At 41.3% G+C, this 25,172-nt stretch overlaps 1 protein-coding gene across 4 annotated transcripts in view; it reads right to left on the reverse strand.

Annotated features, from left to right (window-relative positions):
- The window catches only part of FARP1 (FERM, ARH/RhoGEF and pleckstrin domain protein 1), a 176,907-nt gene that overhangs the window by 48,557 nt on the left and 103,178 nt on the right, over window positions 1–25,172 (reverse strand). Inside the window, exons 3-13 of one of the 4 annotated variants that reach the window (XM_083168766.1) lie at window positions 22,705–22,809; window positions 18,269–18,311; window positions 17,833–17,911; window positions 11,072–11,169; window positions 9,922–10,036; window positions 7,564–7,711; window positions 6,196–6,291; window positions 3,970–4,133; window positions 2,610–2,678; window positions 2,285–2,348; window positions 484–718 (exon numbers count right to left, since the gene is read on the reverse strand). In XM_083168766.1, the coding sequence (XP_083024892.1) occupies window positions 484–718; window positions 2,285–2,348; window positions 2,610–2,678; window positions 3,970–4,133; window positions 6,196–6,291; window positions 7,564–7,711; window positions 9,922–10,036; window positions 11,072–11,169; window positions 17,833–17,911; window positions 18,269–18,311; window positions 22,705–22,809 (1,216 nt within the window). Of the gene's footprint in view, window positions 1–483; window positions 722–2,272; window positions 2,349–2,609; window positions 2,679–3,969; window positions 4,134–6,195; window positions 6,292–7,563; window positions 7,712–9,921; window positions 10,037–11,071; window positions 11,170–17,832; window positions 17,912–18,268; window positions 18,312–22,704; window positions 22,810–25,172 lie in introns of all 4 variants that reach the window. The other 3 variants (XM_083168765.1, XM_083168764.1, XM_083168763.1) reach the window with 3 other exon arrangements.

The raw sequence follows: 25,172 nt of genomic DNA on the forward strand, positions 1-25,172 counted from the left end.
CTGCTGAAATTCCAGCCCCATTATTATTAAACACATTCTGTGAACTGTAGCTTGGAGACCCAGTTCGATTATAACTCATATTTGGACTTGATCTCTTACTATTTGGAGGCAATGGAGTAGCAAGGGGACTACGGCTGTGTGGGCCACTAAACATTTCATCTATCAGAGAGCTGTGCCTAGGCAATTTTGGGCTACTGCAGCTATAGTAAGACATGCCAGCTGCGTCATCATCAATGTACTCCTCAATAATATTAGAGGATGACCGAACAGAGGAAATTTGTTGCCTCAATTTGGTGCGTTTGACATAATCATCTGTTCGACAGACTCCATTACTACAATGAAAACCACACTCATCATTGTCATTTGTTTGGGACTGAGAGCGAATTAAAAGTGCTCTGTGAATATCATATTCGCTATCTACATCACTGCAGTCAATGTAAGGAATTGAGTTACTGCTGCCATGAGCAGCCCGGAATGCTGGACCTGTGCTTGGATGCTGTGCGTTCTTCATATTCTGCTGAATGTGGTCTTTGGCTGCATCTTCCCCATCAATTGTCAAATGCACTCCTTCCTTTTCTCTCCTGTCTAGAAGAATTTTCTTGGGAGATGGGCTTTTACGTTGTGATGGCACCTCAGCCACTAGCTTTTCCTCTTTGCAGGGCTGTAAGGTTTGTATATCATTGGCCTGAGAACACTGTACAAGTGTAATTTTAGGGCTCTGCTGTAAAAACAAAAACAGTCTTTTGAGCAAGTATCAGTTTAAATACGTAAAAATGGTCACAATGAATGCAACATTTAAAAAATATAAATAAATACCACTAAAAAAGGATATTACCTAGAAAAGTGGAGACAGATTTCAGAAACACATGGGAAGTATTAGCATTCAGTGAGACTCAGGGTTTATCCTGTAACTAACTGCTGACGATGTTAGTTTACACAGGCTAGATTGATTTTAAGAACAGTCAAGCCCAACGTCACTCTTCAAAAAAAGACCATCCAAGAACCAAAATACCAATTTACAGAGATACAGATCGACAATTTTCATGTGGTGAATGTCTGTCATTATACTTTGTACTCTCTAAATGTATCTCTACATTGCAGATTCAACAACACATAGCTTTTAGGTACCTTCACAAAATCAAAAGAAGAGTGCATGATCTCTAGTTTTCCATGATGACTAGAGTACATTCAGGGGAAAGTCAATAGACTGCAAGATGTGTTCATCAGCGTAATTTTGGCGAGTTGGCCCATTTCTTTCAATAACTTTAAGTTTTTTTTTTTTTTTTAAAAGCCCTTTAGATCCATACAGCTGCATAACTGCAAATATTAATACTATGAAAACCCCAATTTACATTGATGGGATCTATCATAAGAGATATTTACTATTATCTTACAGTGACTTTGATGGAGTCAACACATGGTCAGGCTGTGATATGCAGAAATTGGGAAGCGATTAAAAAAGCTCTGTTTTTCATCCCTTTAATCTAGGTTTGCATGTTGACCTAAAACAAATCTTGGGGGATTCGCTGCACTAGTAGATATGATGAATTGTACAGCACAACGTACACAGAAATACAGATGCAAGTCTCTTTAGGTAGAGCTAAACAACTACTATACGTTGTGGACAGGGTGGGCCAATGTAGTGCCAATGAATGTTCTCCTGAGGCTGCTATACATGTTCCAAGCTTTAAAGATTTAGGCAACGATGAATACCATGGAGCAACTTCAGCATAAAATATCAATACTGGTGTTAAACAATGTACCTTTTCAGAACACATCATACCTCTAGCGAGGTTATTGAGTAAAGGCAAAAAACAGATCTCACATTCAGGGACATAGGTCCCTTTCAAAATCTCCTACGCAACTATATCTTCATAACTTTTGTGCTTCCACAATACTGCATGCCTTGGACATGCCTGCTTTAGGTTATAAAAATGCTTACCCTATACCTCGCCTTCTCGATTACCAATACTAGAAAGAGCTTGGTGTGTGTCCATAGTTGAATATCACACAGATCACCAATCACTGGTTAACTTGAGAGACTATCTTCCTAAGGTTATACATAACTCACAATAGAATAGTCTTCATAATGGAAAACAAGTAAACAATGCCTGTACCACATATTGAGCCCCCGTTTAACTTTTTGTTCCGGTCTACTCTGTCCTTGCCTCGCCGCCACATTTTTACTCCTTCCGGAACCTCAAAATCCCTTGTTTTTAAATGACAGCCAAAAGAAAAACAGAAGGTAAAACCATATGCAAGATTAACTAACTTGTTTTGGCACCTCCAAAATCTGCTCAGATGAGGCTGCAGTCAAACTTCTTATAGAGCAAAGCTTGCTGTGCTTCCTATTTAAAAAAAAAAATATATAGTTATATAAATGTTCAAAGCCAAAACAAAAAACATGCAATGCATAATTCACTCCAAAAAGCACTATAACCTGTACACACTTTACACTATTACAACAGTAATTAGTAGTAAATTTAGTTTTTTAGGTAAGCTACTGCTTAACTAAAAATAAGATCCATGCACTAGATGCAATTAAACGTGTTTAGTAGACTTCTTAACAGTTACCATCAGATACTGCAAGCTGAAGACGGATTCCTTACCTCTCAAACTGCACTTTTTTGTGACTCCCTTCCTTGACATAGTCCAAAACTTGCTTTTGTGTGCGGCCACTGACAATAAAGAAAAGGATACTTTAAAAGAAATATTTATTAAAGTAAAGTAAATCATTCCTCCCAAGACCTGTATCTACTTGCCATGATATCATTACCTAACCTCATACTCATACAGTGAGGCACACAGGCTCACCTTAAATATTCCAGAACTCCCTTATTCCGATAGATATGTGAAACCCCATATGTCTGGAAACCCCATCTAACAGCATGGGATACCAGCACTAAGGCAGCCCAATTGGCTCCATGTTGGCTTTCTCCCTGGAAAACATTGCAAACTTATAGATGGGTTGCACAGGAAAATTTAGAGGCTTTTGGAACCCTTCTTTTCTTTTTCATATTGTAGTCTGGCCAATTTTATCCTACTTGTTACCTGCTACATACATAACAATGCCCGGAGAGGATGCGATTAGTAATTTCACAAATGATATCCGCTTTGACCTCCCGGTAAGTGGCAGGTGGGCTGATATCTAGAATGCCAACATACATTTTGAGTTTTTATTACTTTTAGCTACAGTACATGACTAGCTTATTTAAATGAGCATAACCCTTATTGCCCCCATTGCAATACAATCCACGTTGTTTTCTCTCTTATCCTATACAGATTACCTGCATTTATTGACTTCATTGACATTGACTTCATATGATTTTGCAAATTGTTTTCCTATTTTTACTATTAACAGAAAATAAAATAATTTTCTGTTGTAGCTAAATTACCTAAGAATCAACAGGAGCACCTAACTATGGTGGGAATAAGGATATCCAGATAATTACAGTTTATAACACATACCCCAATAAACTATACTCTCTATTAATAAAAGCAGAAACAGTTCATTGTTAATCTCTGTAATCTATATGGAAGATCTTTCCAGACACAATCAGTGATACAATGCCGGGAGCAAGGATGTAAAGGCGGAACCACGTATCATGTTCTGTAGCATCTTGACAAGTGTTTGCTGGAAGCCTGCAGGAGCCCTGAGATCACAACTACATACATAAAGGAGGCCTTTTCCCTCCAGGCAAATTATTCACATTTTACTACTTCATGAGGTCGCTTTAAATGTTGCTGTCATTACTATTCCACATTACAGTATTTATTGATGTTTTCATTGTAAGCTAATAAGTAGTTGATTAAAACACAATACGAATACAATGAATGGGAGGAATAAGGTCAGTACCAAGGTGAGCACTGTTCAAATGTAATACTGATCAGTAAATACAAGAACTTTTGCTGACCAGTAACTGTGAAATGCTAAATTGGAAATTGATAAAGGAATGATATGGGCCTTACCTGAATCTAAAAGAAGAACCACGGCTAAAAAGAACAGGCTTCGGTTTTGGTTTGGGCTCCTCAAAAAGCCTGAAAAAGGCATGGTACTCTACACAGATCTTCCAGAATGACTTACAAAAGTCCCGATTAGCCATCATGAACTCCAGAGTGTCCTGGTAAGAACTCTGCCAAAAACAAATATTAACACAAATTACATACTGACCCATTCTAAGCATAGGGCCTGTATCCCAAAATCTGTCTAAAACTAAAACAGTGCAGGTTTTTGGGCTATTCATGCTTTGAGCACAGATGTAAGTAATTGATGTACTACAGTAATTGATGTACTACAGAAGTTAAGTCACCCGTACTCCAGTATGGCTATCCCTAAAACCTGGAATGAAGCGGAAACCTCAAAATCTTGCACGAAAGCCTTGAAACAGAATGATACGATGCTCCCTTACAATTTCCATATTTAGACCTTACGTAAAACAATGCAATATGTTTTGTTCATGCATTTATTCACATGTATTACAGAGTTCCAATACACTCCACAGCACTTTATAATTGGACAGATACAGTAACACAACAAAGTGGATTAAACTTGGTGAACACATGGGACCAACACATAGGTAAGATGGTTTTGCTTGCAATCTATGGGATAATACATAAATCCACATGTCAAAGATTACAATTAGAAAAGCGGGGTTTGAGGATATAAAGGGGTATCCTATTCAGCACTTTCCCCGACACAATTCAGCAATTTCTCACGTTCAATCCTCCCCCGAAGTGCCTTTTTCGCGGGGAAAAAAACATTGGATTTTTTTATCTGTGGTTTTTGTTTTCTGCTAATCCGACTTTCTCTATAGAAAAAAGGCTGGTTTTCGGGGAAACGCTATCCTATTTCACTATCTCTGATAACTAGCGTGGAATTTCACTGCTGTTATCGGAGAATTCACTTCACTTATTCTGAGCAGGTGTTAATTTATTAAATGTTAATTTTACCTCAGAAAAAGTGATTTTTAGTGTGATCCCTTTTGAACAGCACCCCTAATTAATACACATTCATTGAAATTGTTACCCCATGTTTTATTGACTAGGTGTGTCTAGGGGGAGGTATTGGGGTGTCTAGGTTTATGGATATGGGGGTGCAGCCTTTCAAGTGTGCAGCAGGGCTAAAGGAAGGATCCCATCATGACCATCATGGGTGAGGGTGTGATGGCTGTTGTAACGCTAGCATAGCGCTGCTCAGTGCCAGGTCATTCTGGTACTTGTAATGCCACGGTACAAAATAGACCCCGGCAAACCGCTATCAACAGGGCATCTAAATGTAGACTGGCTATTGCGTGACTAAGGGGAAGCCTTGGGGTATCTAGGTTTAAACTGGTATGGGGCTGCTTATCTATGAGACGTCAACCTATTAACGGTTGACCTTGCTTACATCGACCTATTGGCGGTTGACCTTGCACCTGTCGACCTATAAACGATCGACCTTGGTACTGTAAGTCGCTTTGAACTTCCCGATTCCCTTCTTATATTGTAAGAAAAGCCCGGGAGTGCGAAAAGTTTACTTCCCCCACTCGCCTGATTGGCCGGTTGTCGGCCGAAAGTGCATTTAAAATACATATAGGATAGCAAGATAACATCGGGCCCGGTGGCCCATTACCAGGTGCGAAAATGCCAATATTATTGCAGCCCTGGAATACACGGTGTACATGGGCTAAATAGGATACGGTCATAGTGAACAGAGCAGTGCTGATTAGGTGCCCGGTGTTCACTTTTAGAAAGAAAATAGAAAGTTTTCAGGGAGTACTAAAAAGTTCGAGGATACAGGAAAGGTGCAATATGAGGGAAGGTCTTCCACAGAGTTAGTGCAGACTCACAAAAAGTTTAGCAACAGGTAATTACCAAATATGGATGAGAGACGAAGATATTGGAAAGAGAAGGGAGGTTGAGAATTTTAGATTTGGTAAAACACAGTCAACCAATCTAGGAACTGGAACGGCAGAAGAATGATTTTAAAGAACATTTAGCCATTTCATTCAAAATAGTCAAGAGTCAGATGTTTCAAGCTTTAAAAAGTGATAAAGTGCAGAGTGATAAACTACCAGACAATCAGCTTCTAACTGCCATGTTACAGGCTGGGTTTGCAAAATGACAGGTGAGAGCTTATTGCTTGGTTGTTTATCGCTCTCCACTTCATCGCTTTTGAAGCGCGATACATCTGGCTCCAAGTAAGTTATTACTTACGTTTGCATCTGGGCGTAGTTTTATAAGAAACCGTTTCCTTTTGAAACTCAGCTTTCGCACCTTTGCCCAGTTAAATGCATTTATTTTTGTGTGACCCTAAAAATAAAAAATAAATTGTAATTTTGTGGGTGTTAAATTGCCTTAGAAATAATGATGAAGCTGTACAATTACACTCCATACATTTTAAATATCAGAAATCAGCAAATGTATTACAATTTCACTATTATTAGTTTAATGGGGCCTAGACATAGGGCAATGTGCACCAGTGATCTGAGCAATGTAGATTGCTTAGAACACAGCGCTGCACAGCGATGTGTCAGCGACGTGTGCTGAGCGATCTGACTAGATTTGTCATGCATGCATGATCTAGATCACCGGGCAATAGCAACAAGTAACACATGTCCAATCGATCAGTAACCATTTTGCATATCATCCTAGAATACCTGAAGTGTAACGGGTCTTGTTTGTCATATATATATATATATATATATATATATATATATATATATATATATATATATATATATCATTATATCATAATCATTACCAGAATCCAGCTGCAGTCCATTCTGCTTAACTTTACCAACAAAACATATTAGAGCATCCCCAATAATGACTGGAAGACTCTCAAATAAGCATAAAGGGAACTGGCGAGAGAGCAGCCATTTCTCCCGGTGAGAGCATACCTGTTCTATGTTGGGTGCAGAAACAAGCAGAACTGTGTAATAACATGCCTGCCACTGAAAATTTATTGAGGTGGATGGGGCCTGATGGTAGGATTATCTTGCCCATTTGATGGTGTGGGTGCACAAAGACAAGCTTAAGCTCTAGATAACCACTCTTTACCTCTGCATCTTCTGGAAGTCAGGCAAAAAAAATATAACGACAGCATCCTTTAAACACACAAAGATACCATCCTTTATTACTGTGCTGAAGTGGCATGTTGTACTGTGCAGCAATGATTAAAAAGCACATTAGCACTACAGTAAGGAGGATGACATCATGGAGTGGACAGATACTTTAAAGTCCTTATGCTCATAAGTACCTAAGTCTGCACTAACATAGCAAGCATTCCAGTTTATAGGTAAACAACCTGTTGTACTAAGAGATATAAAAAACATACCATACAAGAGGACATGAATAAGCTACTAAAACAGGCATTGCTAAATATAAATAGAGCCCACCAAAGAACAGTTAGACAGAAGACTCTAATGTACAGGAATGCTTAGGACACTGTCTGATCATTGTGAATTGTAAGAATTTGGTGGAACAGAAAAGCAGGCTGAATAAAAGCACATTATAATCAAGCTTGGCAGGAGGTGGTATTTGACAGATTCGAAAACAAGATAGCAATCATTTCTAACTAACCTGAAATACTAGGATGCCTGTGTTGGCCACAGACAGGTTGATCTTGGTTCCTTCCCTGTCCTTAGCTGGGTGAAGTCTTATGCCATACATCTCTAAGCGGCGAGCAACCTCCAGAAGCTGGAAATCTGATTCAGCTGGGGTCTGTCCACTGCAGATAATAAGATACATAACATATCAAGTATCTAAAATACTCAGCTGGAATATAAATACATTTATGTTAAATGCACCCCCATTGTTAACGCCACCCCCACTATCAAAGCCAACTGGAAGCGTGCCTGCGAGGGGCGGCGGTACGCATCCTCCGAACTTTTCATACCCCCACTATCCACGTGGAGTTGATTTTATATAGTGTGGCGAGCGCAGCAAGCCACTGAGCCCGAAGCGTGGCGAGCGAGTGCTCGCCACACTATATAAAGTCAACTCCACGCCACCGTGGATTTTAGGGGTATGAAAAGGTCGGAGGACGCATACCGCTGAGCTCGCCATGCTTTGGGTTGGCATTGATAGTGGGGGTGGCGTTAACAATGGGGGTGCATTTAACATAGTAATCACCCATCAGGGTGCCTCTACAATTAAATAATCAGGTCTGATCGCATCGCATCACATGCGATCGGGTCACATGCGATGCGATCGAAACGATGGCATAAGATGAAAATCGTGGGTGCTGTGCTAGGAAACAAGTACCACCATTTGTTACAAATTAAAAAAAATTATATAGATTACTCCCTTGCACTATCATAAAGTGTAGGGGGTTCCTTAAATGGGTTCATTATCTTATGAGTGAAGCTTTAAAAAGGGACACATTACATTGTGTGGGATCGAGTATCAATGTTTCTCTTTGCTCAGTTTGACTCCATGCCAATGACTATCAAACAATACACTGGAATACCTCCCATTATATACTGTACCCAATCAACTGGGCATAATGAAGTCCGTCAAGAGAGTTCTAAAATGTAATCGATGAGGGTTAAAATCTGATTAAAGACACTGGGATGTAACATTTAGGTTTGAAGTCCATTATCTAATAGACCCTTGTATTTGCCCATGATCAATCAGCATTCTGCTTAAAGAATATTAGACCATGATTCCATGGATCATTCATCGGAATATGAACACGTAGTGGATCATTTGGGCCTGATCTGTAGTTGTGACCAGGTCTTTTGCCGCAGTCACGCCATTATTCTAATGCCACTACTTAGCTCTCCCCCTGGTGTATATGCATGTGACTGTATGCGACTCTATATACACTTGATGCATCTTTAGATTCCCCATTAGCTGCACCAATGAAACTGGTGCAGATTCTCTGTTTGAGTCTGGACTCCTATTAGACTGGTTGAGCATATCTCTGTACATAACCGCTTCCAGCAACAAACCCAACACACTTCAATAAGTCGTTTGTTTAGCCAACCCCTTATTACCTCCGTGTCACCGCCCACAAATGCTCCTTACATTTCTACTACTGTGCATGAAAACCTGCAAGCTGTATGTACAGAATTAGGATGCACGCACGGTGCGACTCCTGCATGCATAGAACTAAAACCATAGGCGAATTGCACGATTATTGGCACTGCGGCCAAATCAGGCACTTTGAGTAAATTATGTCAGCATGAACCAGACATTAAGCCACATTCTGATAATGTAATGCAATATATTACAGTAAATGCAGGCTGACTGAACTGGTTTGCTGTATTTTACGAAATGTGCCCACAGCAACTAATGAGCCAATAGCTATTATTTATGTAGCAGCCTATGAAATTATACAAGCTGATATGGGCAATTCTTCACTGTGGGGGATATTCAATGTGTGCAGATATATCAGACAGGTGGAAATATTGGCACACACCCATTCATTGCGGCCAGAGATGGGCGAATAATGCCATGGGATTTGACAATTTAGCATTCCTTTTAATCAATAAAGATTCATTTGACTACTAAATTGTAAAATTTTTATCCTTTTTCACTGATCCGCAGCTGTTTTGCAAGATCCAGGGGCTATCTGAACAGAATAGAATCAAATAGATTGAATGGGTTGAATATAAATTCGACCTATTGGTGAAAAGTGCCAATATCTCCTACTTTCGGAAGCATCAGCATTGATTGAATGCCCCCCCCTTTATCTCTCAAGAGTATGACACAATGCCCCCTGGAACTTGGATGATACTGGTAAGCCTTCTTCTACCCAGCCTTGGGAACTGACGGTGTGTGGAAGCTAGGAAAGGCAAGGACAATTTTATTTAGGAACTTACGTTTTTTTCATATTATACATAGACCAACATATCTAAGCATTTCCCTGCATCCACCTTTCAAAACCGAGTCATAATGAAAATATAAAACTTTCCCAGCATCAAGATAACTCACAAGTGATTCTGATGATATTCCATGACCTTTTCTTCTAAAGCCTCTTGTTGAGGCATGTAAATGTTCTTTGCTAAATGTTCCCGGTCAACAGCTTCATCAAAATCTCCTATTTCAGCTGAGCACAAAAAAAAAAAAAAACAGACAAGAGCCAAATAAGCATTAACAAATCTGTACATTAGTCCCTGTATGTTATACAACGCACATCTTTCACAAGCATTCAGTCTTTGTTCAAGTAACCCTCTAACAATATATCTACGATGACTTCTAATGTTTCAACCAAACCGCGCATAGCTTTAAACAAAGAGGGGAAATTCAGTATATAGACAAGGTGCAATATCTATATCAACCAATCAGATCAGAAGGCTTACTGTTTAGTTTAGTACAGTAACTGTGTAAAAGAATGCTAGGAGTTAAATTCTAAAGTAATATAAGGGGGTTATTCAATCTGGGCCGCTAATTCCGCAGTGGGAAATTATGGCCACTGCCTATTCAATGCTGCCATTTCTGACAGCATTGAAGGCCGATTTAAAACAAGTCGGATCTGTTTTGTAGGTAACGGCCTCGGATTGTCTAATCCGCATCAGTTTTCCCCAACACGCCCACTTTCCGAACATTGAATTCTGGCTGTCGAGTTTCAGTTGAGCTGTGAGTAAACGGCCCGGGAATCCAACTGACAGTCGGATCCCGGGATTGAATACCACCTTAAACGTTTATATAAGCACTAGTTCTTTTGCTTGTAAATACTTCATAAATAGTATAAACAAAACAGTAAACAACTGTAGGGCACCATCTGTGATTGTTATGAATAGATGCATCCTGTAGGGTTTGGGAGATTAAAAAATTATGAATTTAGAACTGTGCAAATAAAATACATTGCTCCTCTTAAAAAAGGTTAAAAACAGATAAGTACACACAATTAATAAGCCAACAAAACTTGACAAATAAAAAACTTAAAGTTGTGACGTATAAAAATAACACAGGTAAGCCAATTCATGCTACCACAGAGGCAGTGTTAATAAAACGCACACTGGAGGGGGGAGCGCAGTGATCAGCAGACTGCACTACCATTTGGACTCTACTACTTAAGACCATAAGATATACAGAGCGGCCCAACACCTGAACAATTTCAAAACAAATCATTAAAACTTACACTGTACAATGTGTGAGATTAGGAGTGCAGCACTGCTTTCATTACATGTGAGTTTGCCTTGTGCCAAATCCTGCTTTACTTGAAGTGCAAAGAGGTACCTGCAGAGACAGTAGAGAGGGCAATATTACAGGGAAGTGCTAGATCCAGATCCAAGCAGGAAGTAACAGTAATATGATGCCTGTGACATACTCCAATAACTGGCTGGCATCCTGGAGACACTGACTGAAAAAACACATACACACACACACACACACACACACACACACACAGAGAGAGAGAAATGTCACAGAGAGAAATGTACCTGAAGCCTTGCCTTTAGCCTAACATCTAACAAAACATGTTATAGGGCAGGAGGACAGGATGTGTCAAAGGTATTTTACTGCAACTAGAAACAAACCATTTACCATGTTCATTCTCTTTCTTATTTTAGAAGGAATCATAACAGAAATATCAAACATCTAGTAAGCTTTAAGGTGTGTACACACGCATCGATTTACTTTTGATTCGATTTCCCCAATTCCACCCCCTTTAGATATGGTCTCTGCTTTCCATTTGATTTCACATTCGATCTGCACTTTTGCATCTGACATCGATTTCGATGTGCATTAAAGGCACAGTGTACACTATCGATTTACTGGATCAAATTTGATATTTCCTTGCCTGCACAGTCTTTTTCTTTTCGATATAGAGAAAATGGGAGGTCGCATTGAATAGAATGAGGATTGAAAGAGTCTTAAAAACCGAGGGATTTATTATTAAGCGCACACATATTCCGCAGCACTTTACAGAGAATATTTGAACATTCCCTGCCCCAGTGGAGCTTACAATCTAGATCAGGATTACCTACCCTCCCGAATCAACCAGGTGGCTCCCGGAAATCTGATCTATATTCCCTACCACATGTACACGCACACTTAATTTTAGGGTTAAATTGTTGGTGAGGCAATTAACCTAGCAGTATATTTTTGGATTGTGGGAGGAAACCTACGCAAGGGCCATGGTAGGAATTGAACCCATAGCCTCAGTGCTGTGAGGCAGTAATGCTAACCATTACACCATCCATGCTGCCCATGCTAATAACTGCGCCACCATGAGGTGTAGACTTTATATTATAAAAACATAGGTGTAAGCATCCTCTTTTGCTGTTTTGATGACAAAGCAAACAGTATAATCGCTTGGTGGTGTTTAAAAACAAAAAAAACACACTTTATTTTTAAAAAATAAAAAACTTTTTTTGTGGGTAGATTTTTCTTCCTACTTTACTAGTGATATGTAAAAAAAAATCAAAGGCTGTATTAAAAAAAAACAAAAAGACAAAATAATGTGTGTGACAGACAAAACAAATAATGCTGCTTTCAGACCGCATAACTGGCTTTGACCCTGTATTTGGAAACGTTTCCAAAAACGGGTCTGCCAGATAAAACCCCTTTCAGACCGCAGCACTTAAACGGTATATTACCGTTTAAGTGCCGATTTTTTGACACTGGCAGACCCGTTTTTGGAAACTTTCCAAATACAGGGTTAAAGCCAGTGCAGCCTTCAGCACTCCCCTCCGTGCAGCTCCCCCCCCCCCCCTCGCGTGTCGACCGAGCGCATGTCGACGCCCCCCGCGCATGTCGACGCCCCCCCCACCCCCCCCCCCCCGCATGTCGGCGCCCCCCCCCCCCGTGTCGACTTACCCCGTGCCGGTACCTCCGTTGTGGACTGCAGCTCAGTATGCTCGGAAAGCACTTATGAAAAAAGTGTCTTCCAGAAAATGGCTGCCCCATAGGAAACCCAGTTTAAAAAAACTGTCTTCCGTATGGGGGCAGCCATTTTCTGAAAGACACTTTTTTCATAAGTGCTTTCCGAGCATACTGAGCTGCAGTGCCGGGAACCACAACGGAGATACCGGCACGGGGTAAGTCGACACGGGGGGGCCGTCGACACGCGCGGGGGGGGGGTCGACACGCGCGCGGGGGGCGTCGACACGCGCGCGGGGGTTGTCGACACGCGCGCGGGGGTTGTCGACACGCGCGCGGGGGGCTCCAGTGCTGTGAATACTTAATGAGCGCTCATTAAGTATTCACTGTGCTGAATTTAGGACCCAGCTCATTGGCTTGGTCCTAAATACCGTTTCTGAGCCGATTTTTTGGCTAAAATACCGGTTCAGAAACGGGTAGGACCCTGCATTTTAACCGGTTAGAAAAAACTGCATTTTCTAACCGGTTAAGTGGGACTGGACCTTTCAGACCGCACACATTACCGTTTTAAAACGGTAAAAAAACGGCAATTTACCGTTTTAAAAGTGCGGTCTGAAAGGGGCATTACAGGTATTAAAGTCTGACTGCAACAGCCCAGAAAGTGTCAAAAATAGGTCAGCGGAGGAATAAGAAAAGGCTTAAAAGGCAAGTTGTTATAAGTGAGAAGACTGCTGATTTGCCAATACTAATATCTTTTATTTGGAATATGACAAAAATAAATGTGTGGTCTGTCTTTTACACTGTAAAATTCTTCATTCCCTGTTTTATATAAGATACAGCATCAATAACAAGGGTCTCCAGTTCCTAGGGTCAAATCCTGTGACCAATTACTGAACTGGAAAATATGCTGCACTGCTTCCATACATGTTACTGATGACAGACACTGGCACAAAGCGGATTTTGAAAAACAGCAGAATTCAGAGGTGTAGGGAACAAATTCTTTACAGGGATCTGAATGAACATTTGTGCAAATGAACTAAATTGAGAACATTTTTTCTTCTTCAAGATCAACGAAAGAGAAAACGATTATTTGCACCATAGAAGAAGAGACCACATAAATAACACAGTGACAAGCCCTGGCCGTCAGACACGAACACTATTTATCAGTGCATGAAATATGCAACAAGCTGTTGTAACTGGCAGCTTCCAGCACTGTGTTATTCTCTCCCAGACAAGGGCTCATTGATTTACAGGAACTGACACGTCTGTCTCCATAGCGGTATTATATCTACTGAAGAGAAATATACTGTAGCAGACACTGAAATACTGCTCGTCATATGCTAACTTACCTGAATGTTACTAGATCAGTGCTGTGATCAGAAATGCCATGACAAAATGACCTGCGCAAAGCAGTGTATAACAATGGACTGCACCCATCATGCCCCTTCTTAAGATGCTTAAAAGCATGGGTCTTCAAACTGCGGCCCTCCAGATGTTGGGAAACTACAAATCCCAGCATGCGTTGCCACAGTTTTGCTATAAGGGAGTGTTAAAACTGTGGCAAGGTATGCTGGGATTTGTAGTTTCACAACATCTGGAGGGCCACAGTTTGAAGACCCATGCTTTAAAGCATCTTGGATTCATGAAATAATTGTGTAAGCTTATCTTACCAGCTCAACGGCATTTATATATATATTACTAGAAGCAAGTGCGACTTTCAGTGTATCATACTTAGTTTAGTGTAGGTACCGTACGCTCTGAGACAGCCAGCCATTTCTGCTCTATTCCCAATAGAAACAAGTAGACCAACAGAGCAACAAGAAGACTATGAAGCTAGGATTCTGTTAATGTCTATTTTACAGTCAAATTATTAGCACTTGGTCCATCTAGTCTGCCGTGTCAGAACCTGTTCCCATTGCAACTCAGACCCAGGTAATTTCCTGGTCGGTGACATTCACACCAGACACTGGTGCAGTCTCGCTTCTGCCAGTGCTTGGAGTGGATATTATCTTTAAGCACAGGAAAATATGTCTCGTTTTATGGTGTAAACAGGAAACGAATGACCAGTTTATACTGCACCCGTACCTGGGTCTTTCCTGAGGCCCCAACACTGGTAGCTGGGATGGATGGATTCCACTGGATCTGGGTTTGTTTGAAGGGATCTGTTTCCACTGAGCTGCAACCTTGGCTATCACACCAATAACTGCAAGGTGTAGTTCTCATCACTACTGCCAGTTTATATTACGCACCAAACCTTAGGTGTTGTATTGTGATGCTGTACTTCACTGGGTATTATATTCTGTCTATTCCATATAAACTAGGTACACTCTGAATGGCACTATCTATATAGTATCTCCCCCGCCCACCAAACTGAAAAAACAACAACAAAAAAACACTTTTTAAATGAAGCCTTAATGCCATGTTTTGTTTCAAAAAGGTTTACATATCATGATCAAACATTTCAAGTAACAAACAATGAACCTCCTTTAAGTGGGCAGATTTGTGCTGTTACATTACACTTTGCCAGAATTGATGAAACATTTTATAGCGCAGAGAAGTCAGCCAGCTGGACATGTTCTCATAATTCATAAGCTGCCAAACCAAGGATCCAGAAAGCCAAACTGTGCGGCTTAAAACGCTACTTTTTCAAACATTCAATTTCTGAAGACTAGGTTTAAATATCTGTGGATCACTTTAATGTTGCTGCTTCAGAAGCATGGATTTCTACCTTTTTTATCGGCTTTTAAGTCTTGCAATTTTGCAGTTCTTCAGGCTAAGTGCCCAAAGAAGAAAAGTTATATAACACAGCTGTCTGGCAAGCTAGCCAATGTTCTGGGTAGTTCTCCAGCAGTTTCTAAAGTGCATGTTTGTCTCCGACATACAATTTTCCGTTACTGTGACACCACTCTAGGAATGCCAGCCATTTTATGTAGCTGCAACATTTCTATATGCTATCTGCTACTCCGCAACAGTCTTATATTATATTTACAGCAGGCTTTGCCTCACCAATCGAAACAGGGATGTAAATACTGTATGGCAAAACTATTGTTTCAAGGCACAAAGATAAGTTAAACTGTATACTCTATTTAAAATAAAAATAGATACCATGTTTAATTATTTTAGTCAACAAAGAAACAAATTACTACAACTGTTCTATTACCAGTTTCCTAATCTACTGTATATGCTTTGGGCAGACCTTCACTACAGCATAAAAACTAGTTTAGTGTCATATAGACAAATATTTTATGTACACCTACAATTACATCTCCTTTAGAACAAGCCTTCTGAGCAAGCAATTTACGGAAAAAGACTGCGCTTGTGTAACCCAGGCTTGTGAATCATAAAGAGCTAATTACAATACAAATGATAGTTTTGGTAGGTTTAATACAGTATGCATATACAAAGACAATATAATAAGATAACACAAAAATAGATCTAGGCAATGGTTTTTAAAAAATTCTGCTGTTTACAATTGGACTTAATATAATATGGTCAGTCCGTCTTAATAAGACAAAATCCCTTTGTTTCAATAAAAAGGTTAAAAAGAATGGTCACCGATACTATCAGTAGTTGATATAGATCCTAGTATGCTGGGCGTCCCCAGCAAGGCAAGGATCTGTTGTCCGCTGTGTAAAATGTGTCCCTGACAATAGGGGTATGGGGCTCTACCTGTCTCTGTATTCTTCGTCAGTTTGGTGGTATTGTTCCCAGATAAAGGTTGGAGAGGTGATAGTATTCCCTCTCCAATAAGTCAGCAGTACTTGCGAATGGAATAGGTGCAGCTTCCCTTATGCATATGTGGCTGGAGTTGATACCGCTGGCATGCCAGTTGCACAAAGCTTCAAAAAGTGACAAAGTGGAGAGAAAGGGCAGTATTCAATGAGAAAAATTCGCACTGTTTTATGGCGAATTTGTGCTTTTTTCGTCTTGGACGGAGCATTTTGCTCTCCAAAAGCGAGCAACCCTATTTAATGTGAAATATTCGCCGTCTTTCTAAGTGATTTTCGCCGTCTCTCTCCGTGTAGCAATTCTCCATCTTTTCATGGAGAGCTGGAATGTGAACTTTTAAACTAAAAGGTTTTTTTTTTTTTTATTTTGGTGTAAAAAAAAAATCAGGATTTTTTTTCTGTGAAGGGGCATGTTATTTTTATTCATGTGCTTATAGCACATGAATATATATTTAATTTTAAAAAATATATTTTTAAAATTTTTTTTTTTTTTTTTACACAGAGCAGCCAGCAGGGGGCCGGAGCGCTCGAGTCGCTCATTAGATATTCATATATTCACTGCATCCGATCATTACATATGCACGATCGGGTGCAGTGAATACTGGGTCCCCCGCTGGCTATAGGGGGGGGGGGCAGCTTGTGCTGCCTGGGTCCCGGGGAGCCCCCTCCCCTCCACATATGTTCTGGGGCAGCCAGGGAGACTTTAATCTCCCTGGCTGCCACCGTCCCACGGCTCCCTGCCGCGGACGCTCGTCTGCTGCAGGGGTTAAGACTCGCCGCGAGTGGCTGCGAGTCTTAACCACATTGAATAGATGGAGCAGGAGTGGCAGCGAGCCCTCCGGAACAGGGCGAGTGCATGGCGAGAGAAAAAATCTCTCGCCATGCACGGTGAATTTTTCACATTGAATACTGCCCAATGAAACGATCAGCCAATCAGCTCCTAAATGCAATGTTATAGGCTGGGTATGAAAATGGACAGGAGCTGATTGTTTAGAACTCTCCACTCGATCACTTTCTAAAACTTAGTGCATCTGTCTTTTAAATATTGATTTTAAATTATTAAGGGCCAAAACGAAACCTTTTTTTCACACATACCCCCTCTCCCTGCAACACAGGTAAATGGTTTGTCCCAGTTAAGATTTTGCTAGAACAAAAATAGATAAATAAAAGAACAAAAAAGTAGTTATATATATATTTCAATTAAATGCAGAATTTGGGCTATACACAACGTGAGCAATAACTGCTACATGCAGCATCCCATAATCACTAACTTTAAAAAGATATGTAATTTAAAATAAGAATTAAAAAACATGTCTGCACGCATACTGTATGTGTGTAGTAGGTTGCAAACCTGGTTAATTCTTCTTGCAATTGAGTATGATCAGGAGGGAAAAACTTTACAACAAACTTCAGGACAACAGACTTGGGTCCTAGAATAAAAAACAAAAACAAAAAAAACCCCATCATATCAATAATAAAAAGAAGTGTAAACAAATTCAGAGGGGGGTCAATTGTTTTTGGGTACCTATAAGTTATATTCAATTGTTTTGATGATAAGCAAAAGTCAGACTTTTCGATGCCCTAATTCAGCATATCCAGTACTTTGCATGGGTTTAGCCACTATACTGTACATGACTAAACTCGGCGCATTTGGGCACAACATGCTCTATAAAAGTAATGGGTGCCCATCAGAAAAACAATTGCATCTCACCAACATGGGCTTCAAGACAGAATAATGTAATAATTATAAAAAAAAAAAATAAGTGCTTGTCTATTGTAAGACTTACTTCTGATTTGCTTTATGATGGGTTTCAACAGGTCCAGCCATACCTGAATAGATAATAAATCTGTTATTCATCTTCAATATTACAAACTGAAAAAAACAAAACCCTTTGAATATTGCATTTGAAGCATTTTGTCCTATGCTACAGCAGCCTGATTTTTTCAATGTTCCAAAACACATGAAGTGATGCAATAATAAAATTAATAATAATTTATACCCCTTTCACATCGCACTTTTAAAACGGTATATTGCCGTTTTTTTCCCTTTTTAAAACGTTTAAGGGTGCACTGTGAATGCACCACAGGCAATTTACCGTTTTAAATTAACTGGCATTTCGAACCGTGTAAAAAGCAGAGTCCTACACGGTTCCTTGCCGTTTTTTGTGCAATGTGAATGTGTACAGTTTGTCTGAAACGGTATTTCAGGCAAACTTCACAAGCACAAGCACAATTTGTGGCGCCCCCTCCCCTCCTATATGTCACACAGGACACACAATCCCACTGCTATACAATAGGTGCGCGCCAGTGGTGTCCAGGTGTGCACCACTGGCGCAGCACCTCTACGGGACACCCCCGTGACCAGCTTCTGTCCCCCCAGTCGTTGTCCCCCCCCCTGTACCTGTGCTCCGGCGATCGGTGATCGGCGAGCGGAGGGGAGCTGATGGAGGAGGATGCTGAGGCGAGCACTGGGGACAGGGTGACAACCGGCCGGAGGAAGAAGGCAGGCTGCTGAGGGGAGCACCAAGCCAGTTGCCGGAGACGCAGCGATACCCGGCCAGAGGAAGAAGGTGAGCGCCAAGCCAGGCGCCGGGAATATACCCGCGGTGGTAACGCTGTCTGTTTATTTCAGGCGCTGCCCTGGACGGAGCGAATCCTTAGTTCCCAGCTTTGAGAACTGAATTCCATATGTTGTTACACGTATCATAGAGAGACCTGTGGAACTCAGTTCTGCAGCTTGGATCACACTGGCATCACCGAGGCCCAGCCGTCAGATCACACTGGCATCACCAAGTCCCAGCCGTCAGATCACACTGGTGTCACTGAGTCCCAGCCGTCACAGTAATATCAGACCCCACTACAAACCACATTTTGAAACCCCCCCCCCGCCCCCCGCCCCGCTGGTCGTATAGTGCGCTCTGCGTTGCCGGGGGTTGTGCGGCCAGTGACAGCCGTGATACCGGCTGGAAGGACGTGACCGGTTTCTGGGTCAGGATGGCAGAGTCCCTGCATCCTGGCCAGAAGCTCAGCTATGCCGCCGGCCACTACCTGAATGACCTGTGCGCCTCCATGTGATCCCCCCCCCCCCCCCCCCCCACACAACCCACATAGCACTTGAAACGTGTTCTGGATGAAACGTTTCAAGTGCTATGTGAATGACACTTAACCGGTATTTAAAACGGTAATCTGGGTCACTGTTAAGGCTCTGACCCGTTTTAATTACCGTTTTAAAATACCGGTTTTTAAACCGTGTCTGCGATGTGAAAGGGGTATTACTGTAGGTTATGATATGAAGGGGGGTAACAACATTGGACACAGTGTAACAAAGGAATATTAAGGCTCCTATCACATGTATTATTTGAGAGTTCATCAGAGTTTCTGTAAAGACCAAATAACTGGTAGTTTTTGAAAACCTAAAAATGGCACCAACACAACAACATCATTTTAACAAGAAGCCTCCAAAGCAAACACGCAGATCAGACGTAATTAAATAATAATTATTACATCTAGATATGTACACAGAATACCTTTTTGGAACTTAACCAAAAGTACATATAGTTATTGTTAGAATATCAAGGGTCCTTCTCTGAAAATTATCTCTGTGTACTGCACTATATAATACACAGTTAGGTTCTATATGTTTAGACATTGACACATTTTTTGTGATTTTAGGTTAATACCAAAACCTTCACATTACAAATATATAGGGTGGCCAATCCCGGGGACCCTGGGATTTGGTCACAAAAACGCCGGGATTTCAATCCCGGGATTTGAGTCTTGGAATGCAAAGTCTAATTGCCAGGCAGTGTCTGAGCACTCACTCAGATGCTGCCCGGCTTCTCCCGTCCCCGGCCATGCGGCTCTGCACGGAGTGACGTGAGGCATGAGCTGCTCACCGGACTCATGCCTGCCCGGCCCCCAGCTGTACCACCCACGTTGGTCCTGCACCGACCCCCTTGCCTGGCTCCCGGCCGCACAACGGCATATGGTAAGTAAATATGCTGGCGGCCAGGGATTTTTTTTTTTATTAAGAAAGCCAATTCCGGGATTGAGGATTTTTCAAACCCAAATCCGGGGACTAGAAAAATACCACGGGATTGGCTTCCCTACAGTTATATAATCAATATTTGTTTTAAAATGCTTCATAAAATTATAATTTTAATATGAGGTTTTAGAAAATTCTGCTGTTTAATGTGTAGCCCAAAAGTAATTGGATATTTGACTCAAATGCAGGGGTGTTCTATTTCTTTATCAATTAAGCAGTTGATCTGGAGTTGACCCCTATGGGATCTACACACATAGCGATTGAGGGGCAATCTCACTAGAAAATGCCCCTAGATCGGTCCGTGTGAAGGGGCATAGCGGATGAACGGCATCTGCATGTCGCTATCGCCAGGTGATTAATTTCCAGCATGCTGGATAAATCTAGTTAATCGATAGGGTTGCTGGGGTCAGTGCCACTGTTCTAAGCCGAGAATGATTGCCTTGACAGATCACTCAGCACACAGTGCTGGCACATTGCTGTGTGCTGATAGATCTCGCTGAGCGTTGTAGCATCGCTCACTGGTGTCGCTGTGTATGTAGGCCCCTTCAGTGCAGAATTTGCATTTGAAAGTGATTACCATGAACATGCACTCAAAAGAGCTTCCAATGCAAGTGGAACAGGACGATCTTAAGCCCAGTACACACAGTGAGATATTGGCTAATGACCAATTTTGATTAAGCAATTTTGGCTAGATGCACTGGAGGTTTTGTGTAAGTAATTTTGTCTTACTAATGTAAAGGGGTGTACACACGGGGAGATTTTTCAATTTTGACTAAGAAATTTTGAGAGAGATTTTGGCTAGATGCACTGGAGATTTTGACTAAGCTATTTTGTCTAAGTAATGATAGTCTATGATCTAGTCGAAATTGCCTTGCCTGCACAGTCTATTTATGCTAAAAAATCTATGCTAGACAATTTTAACTAAGCAGGAGAAAAACTGGGAGATTTTGACTAACCTTCTAGGAGGTTTTGATTATCTAGTCAAAATCTCCTACCAAAATCTCACTGTGTGTACACCCCTTAAGTCTATGACCTACTCTGCCTTGCCTGCATAGTCTATCTATGCTAGCAGATACTGATTAAAGGGGTGTACACACGGAGAACTTTTAATAGGAGATTTTGACTAGATAGTCAAAATCTCCTAGATAGAAGGTTAGCCAAAATCTCCCCATTTTTCTCCTGCTTAGTCAATATTGTCTAGCAGAAATTGCTTAGTATAGATTGACTGTGCAGGCAAGGCAATTTTGACTAGATCATAGCTTAGACAAAATCTCCAGTGCATCTAACCAAAATCTTTCCCAAAATTGCTTAGTCAAAATATCCCCGTGTGTACACCCTTTTAGGTTGGTATCAAAGCAGGAGAAAAACTGGGAGATTTTGGCTAACTTTCTAGGAGATTTTGACTATCTAACAAACACTCCTGCCAAAATCTCACTGTACACCCCTTAAGGCTGCAAGAAGAAAGCAATCAGAAAAATAGTGGGAACCTTGGGAGTCACTAAATCAACAGTCGGTACAGTGGGGGGGGGGGGGGGGGTGTTAGAGGACAGCTCTCGTGAGCTTGGCAACACAAAAAGGGCCTGATTTGTAACCAAGGTAAAGAAGGAGCTGAAGTCCAAAACTGATACACAAAGACCTACAAACAACAAACAAAAACAACTAAATACAAATGCATTAAAAGGCCTGGAATATCATAACATTGAGGGGGATCCAGATGATAGATCTATAATGTATAGGTATAGGTCAACATCAAAAGGATGACATGCATTAGGGCGACACATGAATAGGTCGACACAAGTGTTTCACACTTTAATATCCTGGTGGACTGATTGGGAGCGGTGAAGTGTGCAGTGGTACGTACTACACTAATTGGGGGTCCATATGCTCAGATGTTGGCACAGACGGGTTAACAGTTTCAATGTCAACATTTTGCTTAGGTCGAATTTTTTCAATGTCGATCTTGTGCATGTCAACCTATACTAAACATTGACCATGTGCATGTTGCCCAATTGAATGTCGACCTAGACACTGTCTATCCTATGTTCTGCATCCCTGACAAACAAACGCAAATGGAACATTATAAATAAATAGTATCAAAAAATGATATCTATAGAGAAAAGTTTGCATAGTGTTATGAGAATTATGGAATGCTCACATTGTGTATGTAATGACACATACCATAATTTTTCTGTGGTCTTGAAACTCCAATCCAAAGTAATCGCCTTCAACTAGATTAAGGTGACTGCATACAGCATCTAAGAGTGCTTTGCCAGGGGCTCGTACCTGCAGAAAGCGGAAATATTAGACTGTGCGGAATGACAACAACAACCACCTAGAATATCAGTTGTACAAATATAAAATGGTTATTCCCATTTTCACCCATTTAATAAATAATCGACAAACATTTTGTTTTCAACAATGAAGGTCTGACACATTCGACGAACTCCACTACTGCCGGTAATCACCTGCAGGGGGGACCCGGCAGCGGGGACCAGGCGGAGAAGCCAGCATCGGTAAATGTGTATGCCAGCAGGCGGCGAATGCATGATGGCCCTTGTTAATGATCTGCTCCTCGTCTATACATGCGTTAAGGGCAGAGTATTGGCTGTCGGGCAGAGCATACACATTGGGCGGTATTCAATGAGGCTGATTCGGCAGGTTTTTATGGCGATTTTGTGCTGTAAGGCGAATTTCTCACTAAAACGGTGAATCACCCTATTCAATGACCAGATGGAGAATACATTTCAAGGTTTTTTTCGCCATGATTCACCGAGTAGCAATCGCTATATTTTTATGGTGAAGTGGAAGGTGAACTTTTAATTGAAATTTTTTTTTTATATAAATATTTTTTTTTTTACACAGACCAGCCAGCAGGAGGCCGGAGCCGAGCCGCTCATTAGATATTCATATATTCACTTCACCCGATCATTACATATGCATGATCGGGTGTAGTGAATATACCCGGTCCCCTGCTGGCACCCCCGGGGGCAGCCTGTGCTGCCTGGCTCCCGGGGAGCCCACCTCCCCCCCACAAACGTTCTGGGACAGGCAGGGAGACTTCCATCTCCCTGCCTGCCACCGTCCTCAGGCTCCCTGCGGCGTCCGCCGCAGGAGCTCAAATTTGCCGGTCAGGGGCAGCGAGCCTCTGACTCGTTGAATACTGGAGGATTCGCTGCACGTCGCCAGTATTCACATTGAATACTGCCCATTGGGTGATATTCATGAGCGATATCGCTCAGAAGGGATAAAATGAGTGATATCAAACATTATATCGCCAGGTGTGTAAGGTCCTTGTGGGGGGTACATATATTAAAGCTTCTACAAACTACAAGAGCTTATGATGCCCGTAGCAACCAATCAAATTCCATCTATCAAACCGTGTTGCATTTCAAAGGGTACAAATAAATAAATAGAAAAATAATGACATCCTGGTAAATACTGGCTTATCACACATGTTTGTAGAAACAGTTGAAATCATATACAAATGCATTTCTTGCCTTTTATTATGCAAACTGCAGACACCAGCATGTGGCTAACCACATATTTTCCCACCTGTATACATGTGCTTACCTTGCATTACAAATGCATCATAAATACACATTTTGATCCCCAGTTTTATATTTATCATATTCTAAATTTAGCCTCACACATTTTTTAAAACAGGTCAGTCTGTTGGCCTATAAATACCCAGAGTTCCTACTTCAGCTTTGTCAAAGCATTCATGGTGACAAAGCACAGGCATTATGAGCAATTTAGAAGACCGGATTCTGGTAACTGTGCACCTGGACAAACCATGTTGCATTTCAAAGGGTACAAATAAATAAATAGAAAAATAATTACATCCATGGTAAATACTGGCTGCTTTAGCATGTAGCCAACACAGCCATTTAGATTGGCGTTTAGGTATGCTTTTCTGAAATGTAAATCTGTCTGCACATTTTAAATCTGACCCACATTCAGTGCAGCATGGTTTAGTATTGGAGCACAGTTGGTCCCAAATCAGAATCAGGCCCATTGTGTGGGAACCAAAACTACTCTGAAGATCCAGAACTAGAAAATGTACTGTCTGGTGGGAGAAGGAATTTAAAAGGTCTTCAGTGGTAAATCAAATAAAATCACTAAGAATAATTTCCTGTGGCCCCTTTAGTTTTGATCCCTGTATGGCAGACATTCTCGCAAAACACTAGCAACTATTCTGCCATGAGTGGGGGAGCAAGAGATTAAACCTACCATTGAGAGACTGAATAAAAGCACTCACAAGTTAAGCATAGTACACCCAATATAGAATACCAGATACAAAAGGAGAATAGTGTTTGTGGTCTACTTAATTGTGCGCTATTCAGCAGCCCTACAGGATAACCTCTAAAAGATGGATTTTACCTTTTCACCCCCAAATTTGCATCCCATTAAATAGTGGATTTTTTCTAAAAATTCACGTTTTTGGAAAATGCGTATGAGGTGACGCCGCAGGGAGCCTGAGGACGGCGGCAGGCAGGGAGATGGAAGTCTCCCTGCCTGCCCCAGAACGTATGTGGGGGGGAGGTGGGCTCCCCGGGAACCAGGCAGCACAAGCTGCACCCCCCCCCCCCCCCAGAGCCAGCAGGGGACCGGGTATAGTCACTGCTCCCGATCATGCATATGTAATG

The sequence above is a fragment of the Crinia signifera genome, chromosome 2 (genome assembly GCF_055691185.1).
Source record: "Crinia signifera chromosome 2, ASM5569118v1, whole genome shotgun sequence".
In the NCBI taxonomy this organism is placed as follows: domain Eukaryota; kingdom Metazoa; phylum Chordata; class Amphibia; order Anura; family Myobatrachidae; genus Crinia; species Crinia signifera.